Raw genomic sequence first — 26,261 nt, 5'->3', positions numbered from 1 at the left:
GCGCCCCCTCGAGGTGACCCCAACACTGTTTGCATATTCGCATTTGCCATCTCAACAAACGTAAAACTACAAATTTTCAAAACAATCGATCCATACATACGTAAAATATAGCAAAAAAACAGAAATTTTTTTTTCAACCCTGTAGAACGAAAATGAGCAACAATTGATTAAGGCAATAAGGCATGTTTAGCTCAATCGCTATATTTTGACGTTAACAATCTGCCATTAAGCTGTGTACCATTATTAATGACTCACCCTGTATATACAATTAAAGTCAAAAGTTTGCAGTGCAGTGGGCCGCTTTCTATGCACACAGGTTTATTTTCATTTTTAGGTTTCATTTTTTTTCAAATTTTAGATGGTACAACTAACTGTAAAGTGATATTTGATAGAGTAAGGGAAGAGTTAGGTATTTTTTATTTTTAAGAATCGCTGGGACCTGTAAAAGTTTATTTTTAATACCCAATTTTTTAAGATGACGTTGTACATTTTGTCTGTGGATAGAGTTGAAAAAAATCATTCTTTTTAAAAAATTCTACTTATATTCAAATGTACCAAAATATAGTTTTAAATGAACCAACATGTATAGGGTGACCTCTGCAAAGAAATATTCTGCAGTAGTTATTTGGTTCTTAACTACGTTGTCAGTTAAGCAGCGCCCAAATTACCGATCCAGAGACTGGAACACGCAAGACAGAAAGCGTTTCGACCACTTGTAAGATGATATTTTTATAGAGTTGAAATGTACAAAAACTACATTTTTGGGCCTACATTTCAAGATAACCGGATTTTTTTAACATAAATTACTGTTTTTCATATATGAAAAACAAAAGAATTTTCCCTCTTTTCAACTGCATCCTTGGAATGAAAAAAATAGTAGTCTGTAATATTTTATATGATTAAATAGTGTAATTATTATTTTTAATAATTCCAATTAATGAGTATAAAAATGTATAATGTTTCGTGAAGCTGCGGTTTAGTGGACTGGAGACTCTATACACTAAAGACGCAAAGTACTTTCTGGTTCTACCAGAAACACGGTATTATTACATTGACACAGTTTCAATCCGGAAAGATGCAGGAAACTACGCGGAGGAATTGGGCATCAGTCCTCGTGTCCACACAATTTTAGCGTATGGAGCGGTAGTATGGTGGACGAAGTGGAAAGGTTCTTGGGTAGTATTCAAAGGCTAGGTTGTCTGAGTATTACAGGACTATGAAAATCATACCTACAACTCTAGAGGTTTTGTTGAACCTACCATCATATCTTCATTCAAGGAGAAACTTGATCTGTATGTTATAGATTACTCAGGGTGGAGTATACCAAAAGTTAGTATACGATCAGTAATAGGAGTTGGAGCAGGAATATATGGGGCTAAGGGAAGGGATCAAGTTTCCCTAGTTAGTAATATGTCGCACAGTCTCTCAGACGGAGTTTTCAATACTGTGCAGTGAAGTTAATTGAGATTAACGTAAAAAAAAACAACGAATTGTTATTTACTTGAACAGTCAGGCAGCACTAAAGACAATCATACCAGAAGCTCACAACGGATCAAATCCAAACAGATACGGAACTGTTTAGTTGCTTTATCTTCCTCTGAGGCATTGTTAGCTGTGTTATCAAGAGATTCATCCGGAAATGTATAAAATATAACACCCAAAAATGATGGTAGGAAACTCCTAGACAGAGGTCAAACAAGAAGAATCATCGAAGGAGATGCATCAGACCTGCTGAACCAATACAGATAAAGACGATAACAGGACTGCTAACAAAACATTGTATACTCAGACAACATCTTAGTAAAGTTGGCTAACAGATCTGTGGTTGGCTATGTAGAAGTGCTGCTGTCAAAACTGCAAAAACTAATTGGAAAGCTAAAGGAAGATGAATAAGGTGGTTGGTTGCAGTAGAAAGTAGAAACAAATGATTTATCTGCTTCGTACATCTACAATCTTCAATGCAATTGTTGTAATTGTCTCTGTCAAAATTGATGTCAATCATATAATCTGTATAATAGCTTATAATGCCTTTTGAAAGAATACAATTTACATAGGGTAATTTACATATTATTATAGAAGATACAATGAGTCAATGATTTTTCTCTCTCAAACAGCTTCGTTGCTGTCCAATATGTAAAATAATTAATTAAAAGCAATAACATGTTTTGATTTGACAGCATCTTTCGACAACCGTTCTTCATTACTGTCCTAATTAATAAAAATAAGGAAAATATTGGTTGCCAATTTTTGTAATAAACCATTACGCATTTTTATGGTAAGTACATTAGGAAAAGTCCTGCTGATCTACATAATAACCTAAATGTGTATAAAATATTGAACGAGCTAGATAATTATTTAAAATAAGTTTGATAGCATGTAAGTTCGTTAAAACTTTTTAAGGGATTTGTTTTGTAATAGAATTATTGACATTTATTATTAAAATGCTGTTTGTTCTAGCTTACACTAAGAGCTTGTTCGAATTTATTTAGCATTTCTCTAAATTGCTGGTGGAGAACATTTATCCTGTGGTCATAATTCACCGACAAATTTTCGTAATATTTCCTTCCCTAATTACCAAGTAAATCTCCTAATAGAAAGAATTCAACTTCATATAATTAAGTACAACATTTTTTATACAGAAGTGTACAGAAGAAAGGAGAAAATTAATTGCTGGCAGATTAAGCCGCAAAATAACATATTGCCGGTGCTTTAATTTCGTTCTGTGGTTTACACTTTCTCTCTGTAAACTGTACCATCGATTTTTACAATCCTCTATAAAATATACCCTCTGCCGAGTACCTAAAATGTCGATGGCTCCACTAATCCCATTAATGTCAGCATTATTTAGCGGCGCACTTTCTTGACTTTGATATTTAGCTCGTTATCTATATTACTAAGAAACGATGGAGGTTATAAATTGCAGGTTTTTTAACAGTACTATAGATACTACTTTAAGATGTCTAATATTAATGCATAACATTAAATAAAATAATAAATATTACACATCTATAATTTTATTTTTGCTTATGCAAAATATATTGCTCACGTTAAAAATAACAATGAAATAAGTACTAAAACAATATTTAGATATTCAGAGAGTTTCCAGCATGTATTTTTAATAACAAATTCTCTTGAAAAATGAAAATGAAAAAAAAACAATATATTGCAGGGATAGACTTTAGTGATATGTCTCCAAAAATATAAAACTAAGTAAAAACTGAATACGTCACTCTGTTCTGTGAGCAAAATGATATAACAAATCGTTTAAACATTTTTGGTAGGTACCTCTTACAAAGGCGAAGATAAAAGCGATAGCAGAATAGTCCAAATTCAAAAAATTGCAGTTTAGCTTGGAACCTTTTATTGTCTACAGCTGTACCTCGAAAGTAAGCTCGAACAAGAGTATGAGATGCTTAAATTAGTTTCTTTCCATCATTGCCTAACCTATTCTCTGCAAACCTATCCAAAATGTTCTATCCTTTACAGAAGATTTTTTTGGATATCCTGCACAATAATTGTTATAGTCTTTCCGATCTCAACTGATGACCAAAGAGCTAGGCAGTATGTACCAGATTCAGTCGCTACACAGCAATTCGGCATTGAAATATTTGAAAAACTTGTTCCCATATTTATTTAGCCATACCCATATACAGGTCTGGTCGAGCTAAACGTGCAGGTGGTGGTAGAAATGTATACGACCAGTTGAAGAATGCACGCGCGGGCAAACGCCGCACTAACACAGCTGCACTGGGCGACTGGGCCATAAATTTCAGTTGCTGACAAATTGCCTAGCAGTGCAGTGCAAGAATACGGAATTATTTTATTGTCGATTTTTATTTAATAACTTTTCTAACCTAAACTAACAACCTTTCCTCATCTTTTCCTGACAAGGATATGTTCATACTTTCCCGTTGGTTCTTGGCAAGCAGTAATATATTTTAATGAAAGTGTAAATGTTTTTTGATTTGATGTGTCATAAATGATTAAAATGTGTTGTTAGAAATGTTCTGCACATTATATACATATTAATATTATTTTTTACATTTAGCAGAAAACTTTTTTAGGGAGGCCTATGAAACTCATTAAATTTTATTGCTAGGCGTTTTTATACATGTTCAATTGACTTCGGAAATACTATACGGAGCAATTATCGCAGATTTCTCCTCCTTGGAAATTCCGGTCGTATGAACACTTTTTTATACCTCTTATAACAACAGAAATATAAAGGACAATAGAAATCGTTCAAATATGAAAAATTCGCTGCAAAAATCAATCAAATACCCATGATGTGCGTATGCCTAGCGGTGGACAAAAAAAAGGAGACGCGTAAAGGAATTTAAGTACGAAATTAATAAAATTAAAACACCATATGCAAATTAGGCTTGAACCTTTTTATAACCCACAAATGTACCAGGAAACTAAGCTTTCGTCGTTGTTCAACATGTTCTGTGATTCCACTCAAAATGAAACATCCTGTAAAGTGAACATTGGATACTCTGTACAATTATCTTACCGAACAGTTATCGCAGACTCCTCCTCCTTGGTAATTCCCGTGCACGTCCATGCTGAGCCCGTTCTTGTCCACGTCCTCGTCGTAGTGGCAGCTGGTGGCGTGTCCGTGACAATTACAGGGCAGGCACTGGCGGTCATCTCTGGAGGTGCCCGAACCCCACTGGCGCTGATTGAACATCGGACAGCACCTCTCGCAGTTCGGGCCGCACGTGTTGTGGCCGCACTCGCACTCGGGGTGCTGAAATTGACAGGAAGCGGTGGTGAAATATTTGTTTTCCGATTATCTGTTGCGGGGGTAATTCGATTGGAACGATTGGATAAATATTGCACGGCTAGATTGCCGTAGAGCCGCATTATCCTGTTCAAATGCTTCCAAATGACAATAACAACTGTTTAGAATGGGCTATTTCTCATTTTTTTGTTATTCAAATCATTTGTTTAAACCAGTTAACAAGTATTTCGTTTTATGCAAAGAGGTACAAAATTTTTCATTTCGAATGAGTCAACGCATTAAAAAAAGTTACTAGCAGCTGTAAATACAAATACACAATAAATTGTACAAGCGACTATCGATGACAATTGGCCGCTGTTGGCACTGCCAATTTGTCAACGCAATGAGCAAAATGGTACTGACGTACACACGCCTCATGATGAACCGCCGTCGAAAGAGACTCGGCCACGGCTTTGACCAACCTCCTGGAACGCCGAACTTGAGTAGGAAACCCCACGATGGTCGTCCTTCCTTTACGATAGCTTGCATTTGAATTGTTTTTTTTAGTGACAATTAGTTACTGTATTATTCATTTCACAATGTTTTATGTCTTTTGCTGACTTTTGTATTCAGAGAATACACAATCATGTACAAACCGCAGGTTGATAATGACTGGGAGTTTTATCTAGTAAAAACTAAAAGAGAGCCGGAACTTAGCACAGAAAATAAAATTCGATTAAAATCAATTTTGTTAATAAATACAGGACGGGCTGTATGAGTATGTAAAAAGAGCTATGGAGGCCTGAAGCTAATTTCGCGGTTTCACCAAAAACTAGATCCTGAATAATTAATAGCACATCCTTTGGGTCGACGCTCGAACGCAGTCCTTGCAGACTACAAAATTCGCTTAGTGGGATTTGAATTCGATTCTGTCTCAGATGGCATGAAACTTCTACCGATCAGCTAGGGCGACCTGAGTGGAATATTCGAAAGTATAGCGAAGATTTGATGACCGGTGAGTCTAGACAAGTCTTTGATGGTAGTAGAGAAGCATTTTTCGTCGTCGTTGCGAATCTTTTTTGAATATTCGAAATTATAGTACACATTAGCTTTTAATCGTTCAGGATCGATTGGAAAGGCAGGCAATTTTCGAGGCATTAGCTAGTGATATGACAGTACTACAAGCGAGGTAAATATAAACCTAGAAATAATGTAGACTTCACATGCAACTGTATTTATAAAGCCAGTGATTTAAAATTTATGGCTAACGTAGGGCCAATGTTAACATTTTTTACGACTTGCTCTTTATGTTGATTATACTTATGAATCTAAATCGGGCAATCGTATAAGTCAAGTGGTACTGATTTTAAATTCTAAAGGATCGATAAATGGATTCATCTGTTAGTTATGCTTATACAGGGTGTCCCGTTCATGTTTCAAAAAAACTTGTGTGCAAGTTCCTCATGGAAAAATAATAGGGGTAGTTCATGTAAAGTTTTTTTTCTTAGACGCCTTGTTTTCGAAATACAGGGTGTTGAAGTTGTTACTTTCCAGATAAAAATGTCAAAATTTGTACACGAGTAAACATAAATTAATTGTGCGTTAAGAATAATGTGCAAACGGTTTCTTTCTGAAAAGCAGTGTTGCCGAAAAAGTATGTTAGAAGTCAAAATTTATTACATTTCTAAACGGTTCTGTAAACTCTAAAGGATACTACAAAATAAAAAATACTTGTCGAAATTCGGTAGCATTTAACGCATAGTTGATGTTTACTCATGTACAAATTTTGACATTTTTATCTTCAGCCGATTTAAAGATAATTAAGGAAAACCTTTTGGAAGGTAACAACTTCAACACACTGTATCTCGAAAACAGGGCGTCTAAGAAAAAAACTTTACATAAACTACCCCTATTATTTTTCCATGATGCATGAACTTGTACACCAGTTTTTTTTGAAACATGAACGGCACACCCTGTATATTTGACAAATATCTGCGCAATCTTGATTCTTTCTAAATTTGAGATACTTCATGATAATAAGCATAAAGTACTCTGAGTAAAACCTATTACAGAAAAAGTAAACTCTTGATTGTTTTTACATGCTAAAATAGAGTAAAATGTCACTCACTAGATAGTTAACAGAAACTCATATTTGAGTAAAATTATTCATTTCTGCAGAAATAGTTTCATTCATAAAATTTCAGTTGTACTCATACTAGTAGAGTGAAAATTTCACTCAATCAGGTGTGGACAGAAACTGATACACTATTGAGTGCATGTTGAGTGAATTTTCAATAATTTATTGTTTGAAGATATATATTTGTGACATAGTTTTCGTTGTTTTCTTAATTTTTTTGGATATTTTGCTACCTGTGCAAAAATTTCAGTAAATTAGTTAAATAAACCCTTGTGCCAAAGGTAACAGTCAAGGGTTATTTTTATGAAAATAGTTATACCGAACCAAAAAATATCACACTGAAAAAAGTGGACATAGAAAATATAAAAACACATCACTTAATATCGCGCACTTTTAGCGTTTCTAAAATCCACTGTTTTCATTTTCTGAACTTTTTTTGGCTTTTCGTTTTAACAGTTTTGACGTTTTAAATTTGTTTTTTTTTTGTATGTTTCCATAGCTAGAGATATCATGTTATGTTTATTCTATTTATTTATTTTATTTCACTAATTTGTTTTACAGTATACAAAACAGCTCTGGTAATGCAGTAATTATATTTATTCGTTTTATTATGCTTTTTGTAACTAAGTATAGAATATATCAAAAGACCATTTTACATGATAAAAAATGCCTTACCACATTACTGCGCTCTTACATTTTGTGCAAGACTATGTAACTATGCATAAAAATATTTTCGTATAATTCCACAGAAAAATGTATTTACATGTTAATATTGTTCTTAGAAATTGTACAATTTATATTTACCCCTGTGTTTGTAATATAAGGCAATATTAAGAATGTATTTACTAAAATATATTTTAAGTACTGCAATATTTTTATTTAAACATAGAAATTTGAAAAATATTATTGAGATAGATTTGACCTTGGTAAGCGCAGTAAGGGTTTTTTGTTAGACTTGTGACTTTCTTCTGGTATTTATTTGTTTTAGTTCTGTGGCATGGTGCAGACGGGTTAAATGTTGCTCTTGGTATCTATCCTTACTTCAATATGGAATATATAATACAGTGTTAATTTTTTTTATTAATTAGCACTTATCGGCAATAAAATGATAGTGATATGGTAAAGACGTAATAAGTTCATCTTTAACAGTGCTTTCCAAATTGGTTTGTTGACTAAACTTGAATACTGTTTGTGTTATTTATAGGTTTTATTATTTTCTTCTTATACATATTTGTGCCTGTTGTTTTTGCAATTTTAATTAATATGATGATTGTCTAAATAAAATCTATATCTGTAATAATTTGTGGTATATATTTTTTTCTAGAATGTTTATAAACGCATATTTTTTTTTTTAAAACAGCAGTAATGCAAAACAGAGAGAATATATTTAAAAAAATGTAGTAAAGTTAAATTTGCTGGTAATGTTTGACACAAATTATAGATAGTAGTATTTTCTACATATATAAATTATGGTTTTACAATTGTGAAAATTTTTTATATAATTTTTCCCCTTGTAGTTACACACTAAAATTAAGTTTCTTAAGGGTGTACAAAGTCGTACAATCCACGAACGTGTTAATATAAACATAGGATAATTTACTATCGCCGTGATCACTTGCGCGCCTTCTTTTCTGCCGTTCTTAGCTACTAACGAGCCCCATTGCCAGAAGTCGTAGTTCGATTTCATGTTTATCAAGTACCCGACAACGATTATGGACATCGGTGGATGGAGAAGGCCTCCGGATTGATAGGATTCCCACACGATAACTATCAAATAATACCAAATACAGATTGTAGTTGTGTCGACCGTCGCAGCGCGGTTCTCGGAAAGGCAGTGGCGCTGGGTTGATCTTATATGGTATGTCTGCGACTTTTCGCTTCTTTTAGCTCGCGAGCCGTGCAGAAATTTCGATCACGAGCGAGCAATTTAGCGGGTCGGACTATCTCATTGTTCTCCAAAAATTCCCTTCCGTGATGCTCGCAAGATATACCGTGGAGCAGATGATGGATGGCAGGTAATTTCGAATTGGCCGCTCGAAAATGTGTTTATTTATAAATTTTATCTGCGGGCTCCACTTATATTTAGAGACAATCTTTATGAAGTGGTTTTGATAACTAGCAGGTCTACGGTTGATTTTTACGGCCTCTTTAAATAAATATTTGAAACCAGGAATGTAAAAGAAGAAATTCCTTGAATACTACGAGCATTAATCTGACGCTTATTTTCCATCTTTATTTTCTAAATTGTAAAAAATAAAATTGAAGTGCACCATAATTTTTTATTAATCGCTTACATAATAGAAAACATGAAAATAAGTTGAGAGCAGACCTGCAAAATGCAAAAATGTTTTGCTCAAACACTCTTTTATATACAGGGTGTCACAGAATAACGTGTACAACGGAAGACCACAGATGCGTGGACACAAAATAGGCAGATTTAGGCTAATTCATCTGTATCCGAAATCGTTTCGTTTGGCCGCTAGATGGCTTAGAAGTTCGGAAAATTTTTTTTGAATCTGAATCTTGAATTCGATTTCGATTATTTTTGGGGTGTGGACTTTTGCTTTCAATCTACAAATTTTGATGTTATACAAAGTGTTTTTTAAAACGCACAACTCCTACAAAATTGATGTATGGTGATAATATCCGTTCATAACTGTTTCCTATTTTGGGCAATAATGGCAACTATTTTTTATTTGATGCGTGATACCATTTCGAAGTTTTTGGATCTCTTACAGAATTTTGATTAAATGAGCGGTTTGGGTACAAAAAAATATTTTTTAAATGTCTACATTATCTTGCCACCAATATAACAATACTTAACACAGTGCTAGTAGTCACTGATTTTGTAGGTTGGCTGTAATTTCAGTTTGATCTTTAAGTCATTGTACCTGCGAATTATACACACATACGACGAATTAAGAGTTATTTACAACTTGCCTAATTTTATTGAAATAATTCGTAAAAACATTCAAATACAATACAAAATGCTGGAAATAAAAGTAATAAAGTTGGGGTTATAAAATTACGACTTATAAAAACTGTTCAAAATGACAACAACAAAGGTGCCTCCACAACTCAGTTCAGTGTTAGATGTGGAATAATGCACTGTTGTTTTCAGAGTGCCCCAAAGACAATAGTCGGAAGTTGTTAAGTCTGGTGAATATACAGGCCAGTTAACAGGAAATTATTCCTTCTACCGATTCATCGACGAGGGAATCTATGGTTCAGATACTGCCGGACATTTACAGTGAAATGTGGTGGAGCGTCATCATGCATAAACCACTTGTTAGCTTTTAGTAATAATGACACATTTTCCAACAACTCGGGTTTTGCAAAAATTCTAAATAGAAATCCCCATTCAGTCTATTGGGTAGAATAATAGGGCCAATAATAATGCTATCCCAAACACGAGCAAACTGAAATTACAGTCAACCTACAAAATCAGAGCCTACTAGCACTTTGTTAAGTATTGTAATATGGGTGGCAAGATAATGTATATATTTAAAAAATAGTTTTTTGTACTCAAACCGCTCATTTAATCAAAATTCTACAAGAGGCCCAAAAACTTCCCAAATAATATCACCTACCAAATATAAAATAGTTGTCATTATTGGCCGAAAGAGGAAGAAGTTATGAACGGATATTATCACCATACATCAATTTTGTAGGAGTTGTAAGTTTTAAAAATTATAATACCAACATGTGCAGATTGAAAGCAAAAGGTCACACTCCAAAAATAATCAAAATCGAATAATGCGTATTCGAATTATTTACAAAATTCAAAAAATTTTTACTAACTTTGAGGCCATCAAGCGGCCAAACGAAGAGATTTTAGAAATAGGTGAATTGGCCTAAATCTGCCTATTTAGGGTCCACGAATCTGTGGTCTTCTATTGTACACGTTATCTGGGACACCTTATACCTATATTTATCATAAAAAAGAAAAGTTTTTATCCTCATCGGCCTAAAAATGCTTCAGTTTCATTCAATATTAGTAGTTTTTCACGTATTTGAAAATATGTAATTGGAAGTAAAGTTCTGGAATATGGTCTAAACTAAACCATTCCTTTATGTCATGGCAAAAAAAAATATTAAAAGAATTAGAAGCGATTTTTGAAAAAGTATTTTTCCAATATCAGTAACTAAATTAAAAATCGATTTTTTACTTCTTCGCCTTAGTACATAATACATGACGTTTGTTATATGTTTACACAGGATTTAGTCGTAATTATAGCAGTAATTGTTTGTCTATGGGAATCATAGAATGGATTGTGTATTTGTTATTACACTCGTAAGTAAAATCGTTGTAATCTGCAAATTTTCACAAATTACGTTATCGTATGTATAATTCGAACTGATGATTTTACAGAAGACTCTTAAAAAATTATGGGTAATAAGTATTAACTGGAACGTGGAGTTTCGCAAAAACACAACCATCTTTTATTCCACATTCGAACCTGTAGTGTTGCTGTTCTTTTGATGCACAAATCGTGTCGAAATTTATCGTTCTTTGATATATAGCACAGTGTTCTAAAAAGAACTATTTGAAGTCGGTGCGATGTTCTCTGTATTTGGCGATGAATTTTAGTGACATACTGATGGGTGCAGCATTTTGTCTCACAATGAATACTTGTCCCATTAAAATAGCCATTCAAATTCAATTTATAAGTTTACTTTATAAATATTTAAGAGAGACTTGTGATAGCGACGGATTTATACTCACGAGAGGCGCGTTTGGAAATGTATGGATACATTTTGTTTTAATAAAGTTCCAATAATAGATAATAACCTCAGCTAGGAATCTTTGACCTGAGACTGGGTTCTGTGGGGGTGGACTCGCTATCAGAACAACTAGGCCAGCTTCTTCTGGGGTTAGATAGCGGCCTTTGTAATTGGTCGTTTCGAATACTTTCAAACGTTTCTTCGTTCTTCGCTGTCGGTATCTTCAACGGTGACTCTGGAAAAACTTCGCCGCGACTGAGACCACTATTAACATTTATTTTACATTTTTTTAGGTCGTTCAGCTATCAATAATTTTTAGATAGACTTATAGTTTATTTACTTCAGTCACTAGGTGTTCTAAAGATATATGTTACAGAACAGATTATTATTTTTATTATACACATGATTCAAAAATATTTTGACAGTATAAATTACAGTAAATTTAACACTATTATGTGTACTCTTTTTATTTGATTAGGTATCTCTGCCACATTGAAAAGAAATAAATAATCCTTTGTGCCAAAATTATTAGTAAAAGGATTTATTTTATAAATTTAGTTTTGCCTAACCAGAAATATCTTACATTGCTAAGCTACGACAATATAATAATCGCTACAAAAATAAGTTATAGAAATATTACACAAAATAAAACTTAATAAAAAAATAAACTGAACTAACCAAATTCCTAAAATAAAACAAGGAATCGATTAATAGTTTAAAAAAGTAGATAATTTATATTTCCAAACACGGAGAGTGTTGCCGAGTCCAGTAACATCAATTCTGCACCGTGGTAAAAAATTGGACATTTCGAGAAGATCTCTACGGCGTATTCCCACGAAAGATTTGAATTTTCACGCCTACAAAGTTAAATTGACTCAAGAACTGAAGCCTACTGACCACGCAGAGCGAAGAGAGTTGGATTATGAACAACAAGTGGATGTGATTTCTCGAATAAAATCATCTTCGGCGATGAGGCTCATTTTCATCTCGATGGCTTCGTTAATTGACAAAATTGTCGCACTTAGAGTTCATGAAGCCCACGAGTGATTGTTGAAAAACAAATTCATAAACAGCGTCACTGTTTGGTGCTGATTTTGGCCTGGAGGAATCATCAGACTATTCTTCTTCAAAAATGCGGCTTGTCAGGCAATAACAGTTAATGGTACTCGCTATCGCGACATGATAATCCAGTTATTTGTACCTAAACTGCAAGATATGGATGTAGACGACATGTGGTTTCAACAAGACGGTGCCACATGCCATACAGCTCGGGAAATAATTTAACTACTGCATGAATCATTTTCTGGTCGTGTAATTTCCCGTTTCGGTGATCAGAATTGGCCGCCAGCGATTTAATTTGGACCGTTGGACTTTTTTTAGGATTTTTTTGAAGTCGAAAGTTTATGCCAACAAGTTCACGACCACCCACGCCTTGAAGGAGGAAATTGAGTGCTGTATCAACGAAATTCAGTATTTATGCAAAACGGTCAGAAATTTTCGACAAAAAGGAGCGTATGTATACTTTATGAATAAATAAAAAATGTTTACTTTTTAATTAAAAACCTGTGTTATCTATTAAAATTACTTCTTGCGTGAATTTTTAATATGATTTTTTTCACATGGAATAATGTTAAATTGCTGACTACCTTGTATGTTGCTGAATTAATATTTAGCAAAATGAATTATTTCAATAGAGCCACTAATTTACAAATTATCTTTTAAATAACATGTGGTCTGAATTTCAAAAGGAACCATGAAAAGTTAAATCGAATAAATACACAAGCAGATAAATAAATTTGAAATATATTTTTCGCCCGTTGTCTTCACAACTGCTACGCATATTTCAGATTTTTAATGGAATGTTTTGTTGTGAAAGTGGAATGACGAAAAATATTTGGATATTAAAAATCGCAATTCCTACCATAACCACAAATATTTCAGGGTTCTTTCGTAGTACTTGAACTGTATGTATTATTTATGCCTTTTTGTATCTATTAGGTGATATGGAACAAGAGACCTAAGCCAAATAATGAATAATGCAAACTAGAAGTTGAGATAATATTTTCATTTGAGTCTATGGTCGCAAATGTTTCGTTTGAACTTTTAAATAAATAAAAAAAGAAAGTGAATTCAAATTAAAATCAAATTATTGAATATTATTATATACAGTTTTATCGTTTTATAAAAAATGTGATAACAATCATTCTATTTTAAAATGAGACCCTCGAATTTCTACAGTGTTATATTTCAGTTTCGATTGTGTATAACAAATAAAACAAAATCCATTTATTGACCTATTGTAAAACCCACAACACCCGCACAGATACTATTTCTGTTTCAATAGCAGATACACAATCGAAGTTGGTTTGTGGACGTCATAACCTTCCAAATAACAAACTACATACAGGGTGTTTCAATAAAAAATTTCCACTTGGACAATATCGGAATTAAAAACAGAAACAAAAAAACTGGGACACGTCGATTTTCTTTTCAAGGGAGACACGTGGTGGCGTTAGTTTTGGGGTCTTGGAAGCTACCCCTTAGGCAGGGGTGTAAAGTACCCTTTAAATGACATCCTATATTGAGTGACACTTCATTTTAAAGCATTTTCAATTCTACTCAAAATTACATACGACATTTTAAATTTTGGGTTGGATGTGACAATAAAATCATACTTAAAGAATAAGACAAAATATCAATGAATGCATGTTATTTTATTAAGTTGTTCAAATTGTTTTTCCTCCGCTTACATGCAAAATAAAATTTTTGCTTCACTTCCGAACATTTCGAAGCATTTCGTGCGTTATCTGACGAGTCTTCAACAATTTCTCGTTAAAAAAAAATTGTTTTGATTTTTCGTTTATCTGTCAATACAAAAACTTCATACTCTATCAGTTCAACTTTTTTACCTGTTTTACTTTAAATGAGACAATATTGTTTCGTCTTGTCTTGTTGAGACAATATCCCGTAAAATCATCACAAATTGCTGAAAAAATGGAAATAATTAGTTTGCTCTATAAGAATAATGTGCACGACAGGAAGCACAGATTTTTAATGATCGTCATCCTGACATAAACACGTCGCATCGGTTCGTCCTGGATTTAGTGCATACGTTTTCGGAAACTGGATCAGTTGCAAACAGAAAGCATCAACGTGAACGGGTCGTACGTATGAGGGTAGTCCTGGGTCACATCGCAATGGAACCAAATTTGAGTCTTAGCAAACTTGCAAGTACTTGAGGAATTTCTGTACCTAGTTATCGCCGAATTTTAAAAATTCATAAGTATCACCCATACAAAATTAATTTGGTACAAGAAATTAATGAAGACGATTCTGATCGCCGCTTGCAGTTCTGTGAAGAAATGAGTGATCGTGCTCGAAGGAATCCAAATTTGTCGTACTCAATCTGTTTTTCCGATGAGAGTACGTTCTAATTGGATGATCGAGTCAACTGCCATCATTGCGGCTACTGGAGTGATGAAAATCCACGCATTTTTCATAAAACTTATCCGCAGCATCTGAGGAAATTGATTGTTTCGGCGGGCACACTGGGAGACCACCTGATAGGGCCTTTCTTCCTACCGGGAAATCTGGATGGAAACATGTATCTGAATCTACTGGAAACGAATATCCGATGATTGTGGAAGTATTGGAAAATGACATCGCTTGGCCAGAAGAGGATGTGTGGTTTCAACAGGTAATTTTCTTAATCAGAACTTTTCAAATTCGTGGATGGGACGCAGAGGTTCAATTGAGCGGCCTCCCAAATCGCCAGATCTAACGCCCTTAGACTTTTTCTATGGGGACACTTAAAATCGAAAATTTATGCAACACGATCGAACTCACTTGAGGGGCTTCGTCGGCGAATTGTTGAAGAATGTCATCAGATAACGATTGAAATACTTCGAAATGTTCGTTCGGAAGTCGAGCAAAGATTTTATTATTGTATGGAAGCGGAGGGAAACCAATTTGAACATTTAATAAAATAACATTATTTCATTCATTGATATTTTGTCTTATTATTTAAGTGATGATTTTATTGTCATATCCAAATTAAAATTTAAAAAGTCGTATGTCGTCGTGAGTAGTATTGAAAAATTTTAAAAGGAGGTGGCATTTAAAATAAGGTTCCATTTAAAGTTTAAGGGTATTTACGGCCTTGCCTAAATAGCTTCCAATACACCAAAACTTACTCCCTCACGTGTTCCTCTTGAAAAGAAAATCGACGCTTCTCAGGTTTTTTTGTTTTTTTTTTAATTCTGATATTTTCAAGGTGGGAAGATTTAATTGAAACACCCTATATGTAAAATAGGTAAATACCCTGTACCTACTTATTATGTACATACGAAAAGCAATTAGCAAATTAATTTTAACATTTTCATATCTGTAAATTGTGGTGTTGACGTCATTTAGTAGAGTAGAGAGTAAATTTAGAAAATTCGTAAAGGTTTAATACATTTAATTATACATTTTTAAATTATTTTCTTATAAATCTTGTGATTGTAGGGAGACGCATGACCATAATATAGCTTTATTACTGAGTGGGTTTCAAAATAGCCGACCACCAAGGATCAAAAAAATTACCGTATAATTTTTAACAGCTAAATAAATCAGAAATCGCTTTCAACTTCATGCCTAAATTGGTATATAATTTGCAGCGATAAAAAGTTTGTATTGTAATTATGACCCGGTAATTTATCAAGTTTGTGTATTTATCAGATGATCCGATATTTTTTTAGAGAACGCAAAATGAAATAAACTAATAAACATTTTTTGCTTCAATATATATATAAATTTGAATAAGTAGTGTAGTAGATGTTTGCCAAAGAATTATGATCTACGATAATAGGACTGCAAATTATTATTTTCTATAAATATTCAAAACCTTTTATATCCTTAAAGGGATGCGCTAATACGAGCATATTTAACGAGTTAAATTATTGGCCTGACATTAATTAACACATTTTTTATTACCAGTTATAAACTCGTTAATTTTCTTAAAAGTGTAGTTCCATTTCGGTATAATAAAAATTTTAAATTAAAATCCGCCCATTTTCATTAAAATTCACACTATAGGTGCGCAATATTAAGTGAATATTAATGTTTTAAATTATATCGTACCGTTCGAAACAAACAGAGTGACCACTTTATCATTTTAAATAAAGTTTGAGTACAGCTGAGTTATTATTTTTTAGCCTAAAAATAAATCGAATAATAATTAAAAAAAATCGTTTTACAATAAATATTATATAGCAATTTTGTTTTGTAAATTCAATTTTAAATGCTTTTTTGTTGTATTTAAATTTTTATTTTATGTATTTTAGATTTATACAACTGTGTAGTAGGCTTATTTTATACAAAGAAAAATTAAATAAAAGCTCGAAATTACCAGTTTTTCGAATAAAATATATTTTTTTCTTTTTTCAAATACAATTGAGACTCAAATGTATCGATCTAAATCCCAAAATATTCAGTGCATCGAAATTCTGGGGATTCTTAGTGACAGAATTTCGCAATAATCCACATAATTGTATAAAAATTCAGTCAGTTCAGTTTTTACCTTTATTAAGTCACCAGCATCACCAGTATTTCTTGTAGTTAAATTATTGATCTGTAGATATTTGTTCTAACAAAACATAAGTAGGTAAAATTATTTGCATTACTTACTTTTCTTTGTTAACTTAGTTCTAGTCTTAATTTAGTTTAAGGTTTTGTCGTTCTTGACCACTTTTTTAATGTACCTACCTGTCTTTTACTTTGTAATGATTTAGTACTCTCTAATTGTAATATTTGTTAGCATTATGTTGAGTTGTCATAAATAATAGAATTAATTAATTAATTTATACTCAAAAAATTATTTAAATTTACACACCAGATCACTGATTGATTATTTTGATGCCACAGAAGTTATTGTAAGATGACCTTATAGTTATGTCATAATGTTAAATTTCATTATATTAATAAGATAATTTTACACGACATGTGGCGTCAAAATATCCAATGATCTAGTGCTAGTGTATAATTTTACATAACATTTTTATTAATTTAGGTCAAACATCTATCTGGACAGGTTTTTTGAGAACTTGCGATATTTTTTAAAAATTTTAACACCTACATATTTTATCTTGTGTCACACAGATCAATTTTTTTGTAAATCCTCCCTATATAAATAGAGGTGTATACAGGGTGTTAAAAAAAGAGTGTAAAATATTTAAGGAGGTAATAGTATGAACCAAAATAAGCAGAAAAGTCTCAATAAACATTGGTCCGCAAAGTAACGGTTGCGGAGATATGGAATGTTTTATGTTTTTTAGCCCCCTTTTTTATTTTGCAAAAACGTTGTGTATTTTCTTATAATAGTTGGTTGATGTTTAGTGAAATAAACAGTACGTATTTGACAGTTGTTCTCAGTGCACAAGTTTTCTTTCGCTATGGCTGGTTACTCTAACGCAGAATTAACAGACATGCAATTCATGTATGGTCGTGCTAATGGGAACGCCACCGAAACGCGACGTCTTTATGTTGACGCTTATCCAAATCGCCAGATTCCTTCACAACGCATGTTTGGAAGAATTCACCAAAGATTGCGTGATACCGGTTCCTTGAGCAAACAGTACCATTTATCCGGAAGACCAAGGTCGGTATCCACTCCTAGAGCAGAAGAAGAAAATCTAGCACTGGTAGAGCAGAATCCAGGTACGAGTGTGCGGAGAATATCAGCCGAGGTAGGAATTAGTGGTCCTGTTGTTTGGAGAATCCTTCACGAGCAACTGCTTTATCCATACCATGTGCAACGAGTACAGGCCTTAAATCCAATAAATGATCATCAAGCACGTTGGTTGCAAACATTCTTTTAACTGATGAGGCCGGGTTCACAAGAAATGGAGTGTTTAATTTTCACAATACGCATATTTGGGCCGACGAAAATCCTCATGCTCTAATAGAATCTGGACATCAGGCACGTTTTTCATTAAACATTTGGAAGGGTATTGTAGGTGACAGGTTTCTAGGTCCTGTTGTTTTACCAAACCGATTAACAGGCGCTGCTTACCTCAATTTTCTGCAGAACACACTGTATGAGTTTTTGGAAGACATTCCTTTGAATCAGAGGCAACAAATGTGATTCCAGCATGATGGTGCTCCAGCTCATTTTTCCATGGCCGTTAGAGAGCATTTACACCAAACTTTTCCACATAGATGGGTAGGAAGGGCCGGACCTGTTTTATGGCCTCCAAGATCGCCTAATCTGAACCCTCTAGATTTCTTTGTTTGGGGAAAATGAAATGAAATACTTTTTAACTGCGTTTTATTTTTTGTAAAAATACAGTTTATCAGGGGTATGCGTGTGTTAATAAGTGCCAATATACATACTAATAGAGCTCATCAATATAGCCGAGCCATTGATGGCGTCAGCGGTTCCGAAAATGTTTTATTGTGTTATTGTAGTAAATCAACAGGTATTAAAAAAATAAATTATTCTGTTTTCAAAGTATCCTCTCCAAGTTTATAAACGCCCTGTATTATATACCATATTTTCTTGAAATAACTATTAAAATACGTTTTTGTACGTAACTTGTTCAAAACAGTGTTTTTGGCAATTTTACGTGTTGACAGTTTTCATTTCACATGCCAAATCATTTTGCACTAGTTAGATACAGAAATAACTATTATAATAAAAGGAAGAGTTGCACTTTACATTGTAAGCTTTATATTTTAAATTTCGAATTTTAAGTGTTTTGGTTTCAAGCTAACGGAACAGAAAAAGTAAAATGTTTTGAATGAATGATACTAATATGCCTCGAATTAGAGTTTATTCTGTAACAAATACTTAAAAGTCAAAACTCGTTGACCTCTGTTAAAAATATGTGCCTGCATTTACAAATTAAAAAAAGTTTAATCATATTTTGTGTGCGCGGGAAGAATCTGATCCTTTTAATAAAAACGCACACATTTTTTAAATTTTAACATGATTTTAACATTTCAAATATGATTTTATTATAATTGTCTTTAAGATTTTGAAAAAAAAATGTTACTTCGAAAATGCGTTTATTCTGTTGTATTCTACATGGTGTTAAAGTGAAAACACCGTTTTCACTTTATAATTGTAGCTACGTGACATTGTTTTAAACATCTGATATAAAATATTTTGAGAAATAATTGTTCATTAAAAAAAAAAACACATTTGAGTTCTCTGGTTATTCTTACACAAAGTAGTAGTAGTAAGTTTGTAGTATAAAAACAGAAACTCAGGATCATTAAACCACAATAAAAAACACGTAAACAGTACACATACAAATCGATTATAATATGAAATGCAAAACGTAGCTCCATCAAGCTACCATCAACAATGATAATAATCAATTAACCTTCAACGTCGTCACCAAATAAATATTTAACATGCACATACATGACCGGCTTGATCAAGGAAATTCAATGGCCTTCATTTAAAAAACACAAATTTTGTGCAAATTTTTAATACAGGTTTTTATAGGTAGAACTTCAAAAGGGCGTATTATGCAATCAATTTGGATTTGCGTTTTGAATAAAGACGAAAATATTTACCCCAGAAGCTACATTGTAGCGGCAATTCTCGGCATGACCATTGCAGACACACTGACCCCCAACACTTATATCTCTGATTGAGTAGAAGAGCCTTTTATCCTTCCAGATATCCTGTGTAAACCATCGGGGCAATGGTTCCTGAGTGCCTCTTAAACCCATTAGTCGAAGACGGACGTATTGGGCCTTCGTAAACTCTAATAATTCCGGACTCGTCTCGTTCGCTCCCGGTCGTCCATGGACCAAGGAGGTATGAATCTGAAATAAAATCGAGGGATTTAATATCTTTCGAAATGCATTACGATAGACTGAAAGCATAGAGTTCTGGACGGTTGTTTAATTCCTGGAAGGTTTCTAGAAGTGAGAGGATTCGAAATAATGTCATAGCGGTTCCTATGGGTTTGGTAAAATAAGTTGCAATGTAACCTATAGCTAAGAGAGAAAAGAAAAACTGTAAGACAATACCTGTAAAATTTCAGATCGATTAGTCTTTTTTTCCTAATATAGCACCTGTGAAGTTATTGTCTCATGAAAGTCAGCAGACATTGATCTGTGTCATAGTATGCTGTGTTCTTGAAACTTTCATTTGTTAGTTAAATTCAATGTCGAATATCAGTCCGTATATAGGTAGTAATTTCCTCCTTGAGAAATTCTAAGATATTGTCGACAATATGTATTTTAGATAGATGAAGAATAATTTTCAAAATTTAAATAATTACTCTGCAATTTTAAAGTGACATTTATTCGGATACTTATTTTCTTAATAAACATAAAACACACCACAGAAATGAGACGACTCCCAAATCCAAAGCCAAAGGCTGTGCGGAAGGGCTACACTCGAAAAAACGCGTGCAAACACCCATTATCCATCGACATTGCTAGTGCCGACGCTAGGGATCGAACCCGGACCAGAATAGGAAGTCTGGCCGAGAAATGCTTGCCACCGTACTCTCGACCGACTACGCTACCGTGGCCATAATAAATCTACAAAATATTTTTGGTACACATATAACATTATAACATTCATTTCATAAAACGAAATTTATAAACATAACTAGAATCAATTGTACAGAGCTTCATAAATGTTTACAAGCCACATGACCACCGAGCTTAGGCAACCCAACATTGCACTATTGGTACTGGTAACGAAAATTCCCTAAATCTTGGTGCCATCAATATTGATGGTGCGTTTACAATGAACAGAAAAAAAACCGTTACGCCGAGACAATTTTTAAGTTTACTGAAATTGAATTGCCAACGTGAAGGAAACAAATTAAATTACTGTTCTAAACAAAATTACTGGTCATGTGGCTTGTAATCATTTATGAAGGCATCTGTGTGTCGATTTAGCACTTAAAGAAAAGTATTCAATTGTAGATTGCGTAAAAAATAATGAACATGAGTTCAGTGGAGTAAGGAGTGCATTAACGCAAAAAAAAAACTGATGAGGAAAGAAGCGTTTTCTTATTTTGATATAACTTGTCAAATAAACCAAGGAAACGATGAAATTGAAATTTGAAAACTGCGTAGTTTTTAAAAGTCGTCAACAACTAACAAATCCATTTCTCTTCGAGAAATTAGTGCATACTAAATTAGACAATTTTGTTCCAATTTAACTATATGTGACAGTTTTTTAGGTGGCAGTGTTACCGCAATTAGTATCTAGTTTTGAACTCCATTATATAACAGTAAAAGCTATAAATCTACATATAAAATTAAAGCTCATTCGTCTATTCCATGGAATGTCTTAAAGAAAAATATCAACCCGGAAAAATAAGTTTAAAACAGCCGCCATTTTGTTACCTAATACCTAATACCTAATACCTAATACCAAATACCTAATACCTACGAGAATTGAAAAATTATAGGAGACAGGCGTACGGTATTTTAAGTGACGGACCCTGTATTTATTATATTAAGAATTTATTACTTGTATTTCATATTTTCATATGCATTTTTGTTATTTTTTAAAAAGAACGTGCATTTTTTCAATAAAATAGGAATTTGGGTTTATATTTAACTTAAGTAAAGTTGAAAATGGGAATAAATTTTGAAATGAAAAGAAAAAAATGAGCAAGTGTCGGTGAAACTTTACGCTTGAAATAGTAGTAAAACTGTCCTGTATAACGAAGGCTTATATTTTTAGGTCAATTATTTGGGTCCATTAACATTTTATAATGTCGAGATACCATGCCAGAAAATTTAGTATCCATGCTTCTATACTTTTTTTCTAATTTTAATGTGTACGAGATCCAATATACCTCTTTTATGCATATTCAATCTTTCTTCGGAGATATTACAGTTCTGACGAAAAACCTATCACTACTTATTTATTGCCTTCAGATCATCAGGATAAATATTGATTCTGCAAACTTAGTTTTGGACTGATAGAATAAAACTCTAACTTCGTCAGTTTGTTCGAAGTTGGCAAAGTAAGGACTGATCCGATTTCAATAAATCTTGTCTTGTTAGATGTACAGATGAAACTCCTAACAGTTTTGTTTACGGGATTATTTTGGTGAATTATTCTATTGAATTGTGTGTCTGTTTGAAGAAGAATATTAGTGTTTTCATGCTATTTTACCTAAAATACTATATGCTGACATTAATGCATGTAGATATTACCTCTCACAGTTGTAAATTTGGAGTTGCACTTTAATATGCTAGATTTTTTATTAACTGTGGAACTTTTTAAACGTATATGCAGCGTTGTGTCTAAGGTAATTTGTTTGTAATGGTTTATGCTGTAAACCCTGTATTGGTTGTTACTTGTATAAATAATATTCATATAGGTTTAGTTTAGTTTAGTTTAGTTTAGGTATATGAAGTACGTGCATTAATTTACATCATTATTTCTTATATCAATTTCTTAGGTTTATTTGGCATATATACTAGGTCAATTAGATCTACCATTAAATTCAACTAACATCTTATCTATACAGATATAATTGTCAATGCAGTAACATATTGGTGAATTTTCTACCAACGTCTATGACATCGGAGCTTCTCCATAATATTTAAAGTTTCAGTATCATTAAAAACGTGAGCAGGGTTTACACTTTTTAGAAACATCGTTATTCTAAAAATATCTCATCGTGTGCCATCCGTACAGAAAAGAGAATCTACATTTTCATTATGGGATTTCTCGAATAATGTCTATCTTGCATTCTTATTTTGTTTTCATTTATATATTGTGCTTTTACCATTTAGATTTTTCGTTAGTTATACCTGTATATACGTACAATTTCTTTTATCACTGGTAAAAATTAAAAACGAAATAACATAGAATCAGTCGAGTCTCCTAGATTTCTATGATTGCTGAGTACAAATAAAAGATAATTTTATTTGTACTCTTATGAGCATTTTTTTTGTTTCTCGAAATCAATACTACCGATCATTTGAAAAGATGTTTTCCATAATAAGATTTGTACTCACTATTTTCTTTTCTTTCATTACTTTCATTTATATTTATATTTGTATTTTCACTTATATTCTCGTTGTCATTATTTTTATCCTGGCTACTCATTTCCATCTTTAGTAAGTAATTCCTCTTCATCAGCTTCTAAGTTATTGAACTATCTCATCACAATTTCTTCAAAGTTTGTATTTTTAACTTGTCACTAATCAACCCATATATTAATTGGATGTATTGCAAAAACTAATACATATTGGCCCTCCCCCCTCAACCGCTGCAAATACACGGGCTCGAACATTCTTGGGAAGAGAAAAACACATGCGCATTCGAAGTATAAGACATGATCCTTTTCATGGAACAAAAATTCACCGGTCACCAGTTAAGCGAAAATTCCTATACCCCACTAGGGGTATAGGAATTTTCTCTGGCTATCCTTGAATTTGATCTGGACCATGACCTTTAAGGTCATATCAAGATCACGAGAATTTTTTTAAATGGGACTCCATAATTTTGACCCCGGAAATGACCATGAGTCAAGATCAAGGTCAAAAATCAATGTCTCAAAGTAGCCCAACAGTACGGGAATAGCAGAATAACCCGCCAGGAAAATTGTTTTCCATCATAGTTCTAGGATTCTTGATAGGCATTAAACCGGTGATCTTGGATTTGATGATCTTACATGTTTACTAGATATTGAAGGTGTAATTCAATGCTGCACGGATCTGTAGTCCGCAGACTAACTGTTTCCCAAGATATTAAATAATTTAATCCCTGTGTCCCAATGACGAGTTAATTGGACACATATTTATTCTGTTACTTATTTAAGCGTTTCACCAGAATTCCTGCCTTCTTTAGGACTGCAATAAGAAAAGTTGTCACATAGTGCGTCAAAATCATTATTTAATTCTTTGAAGTGGTGTAAAATTGCGGCTGCTTCTTCTGTTTTATCAAACAATATATTATTAATGACCTTATAACAATTTTATGTGTTGTTAATGAGCAATCCAAAACAGTTTTCAACAGTCAGACGCATGGGCATTCCAATATAATGGCTCAAAATGTTTCGATTCAGTAAATAAATGCTTTAAATAATCATGTCTTTGAATGAATTGATTTCTATTTCTCGAGTTAGTTCAGTTTTGCTGAGGCAGAAAATGATCTTGCGTTCGGCATACTGAAGCAGCGTGGAATTAAATGGTACACCTTGTATGAAAAATAAGCATCGAGGTAGTTAAACGGACTTTATCGCCGCAGTATCTATTCGTGCCAATGATAACTAATTTACAGCTCTCGAACGCGCACCTGTTGGCTCGCCAGCCCATAAATTGGCAAGCTTTTATTCAGTTGCGTCGACTAATCGACCAAATAGAATCGGGGAAATTATCCGCATAACTCGCAATAAAATTGACGCAGATAAATCAAATCGCCGCTGAATAACTTCGACTCGTGTACTTGCATGCGTGGACTGGCAAAAACTTGATATTAATCGGGCACATATCGGTTCGACCAGTCCAGTTTCTTCTTCTCTCTTCTCTTTTTTCTTGGAGCTTTCGAGTTTTTTCTCTGGGTGTTGATTTCTTCCGCGTTCTTTGCTTATAGTTTTGTAGCACATGTAGAAAATTAAAAAAATTATATATAATAGATATACATAATAATTAATAATTTATTTCGTGTATGAAGTTATATCTTAAGGTGGAGATACATTGTTAAAATGTCGTGGTGTATCACGTTAGTTCATATGGCAGACAAATATGAACCAATGATTTTGTACATAGCTTTTCAGTACTAGATTAGATTTTATATGATATAATAATACTAGGTACCTACCTTTTAACAGTCTCGGCCAATGATCATCCCTTTTACTTGGCTCCACGATGAAAAGCGTGATTAATAGCAATATGTCTTCTATAGACATAGGTATGCACAAAATCATAGGATTATACTCTTTACATGTCACATGACTTTACGTGATACAACGTATACCATTGAGTAATTGGGTTACTGCGTAATCCTCCAACAATGTCCAAGACCATCACGATCTGGGTGCTGATTAGAGTCGACAGAATATGGCTTTAGAATATGCTGTTAAATTTAAACAGAGAAAACCAGTTGATGTTCGAATCTTCGGGTTGCTTCCGCCAATTCCTGATGTGCATCATATCTCGCCTCTTGGATTTGGGCTATCTTTGGACTTGTCTCGACTTGTCAAGGGATCCAGCTGCATTCTTGGGATTTCTTTAAAAATTTTAAACTGAGTCGCTCTTTTGTTCCTGTGATGGTCATTGGTGATTGCTCTGCCAACAACATCTGGATCATCTGTTCTGGTTGGGTGTGTTTAAAGGGTGAAAATTTCAGTTTTCAAGCGACTATATCTGGATGTTTGTACCGGTATGTTCCATGTAAGTGTCCCAATGTCGGAGTCGTTTTGGAGCTATTTAGCTATTTAGTGCTCTATGATTTCTAGTGTTGGAATCGAAACATGGGTAATTTTCGAAACATCTCGCGTGATAGCACAATGTGATGAATAGCGGTTTTTTGCTTTTAAAATAGTATATTCAGCTCTACCCACAACGTAATTAGAAATAGAAAAAAAGGTTATTAAATCAGAACTCATTGTAGTCATAAAAATACATAAATGATAAATTAAGAGCAGAATTATGTTGGAGCTGCAATGAATGATAAGAGCGGCGATGCGAGCAACC

General features: G+C 33.3%; 1 protein-coding gene across 1 annotated transcript in view; it reads right to left on the bottom strand.

Annotated features, from left to right (window-relative positions):
* The window catches only part of LOC108906174 (laminin subunit alpha-1-like), a 249,566-nt gene that overhangs the window by 67,114 nt on the left and 156,191 nt on the right, over positions 1-26,261 (bottom strand). The window contains exons 6-7 of the mRNA XM_018709372.1: positions 20,148-20,402; positions 4,514-4,750 (exon numbers count right to left, since the gene is read on the bottom strand). Coding sequence (XP_018564888.1) covers positions 4,514-4,750; positions 20,148-20,402 — 492 coding nt within the window. The remainder of the gene's footprint in view (positions 1-4,513; positions 4,751-20,147; positions 20,403-26,261) is intronic.

The sequence above is a fragment of the Anoplophora glabripennis genome, unplaced genomic scaffold (assembly GCF_000390285.2).
Source record: "Anoplophora glabripennis isolate ALB-LARVAE unplaced genomic scaffold, Agla_2.0 scaffold126, whole genome shotgun sequence".
NCBI lineage: Eukaryota > Metazoa > Arthropoda > Insecta > Coleoptera > Cerambycidae > Anoplophora > Anoplophora glabripennis.
This window is presented reverse-complemented; position numbering and strand designations above follow the sequence as displayed.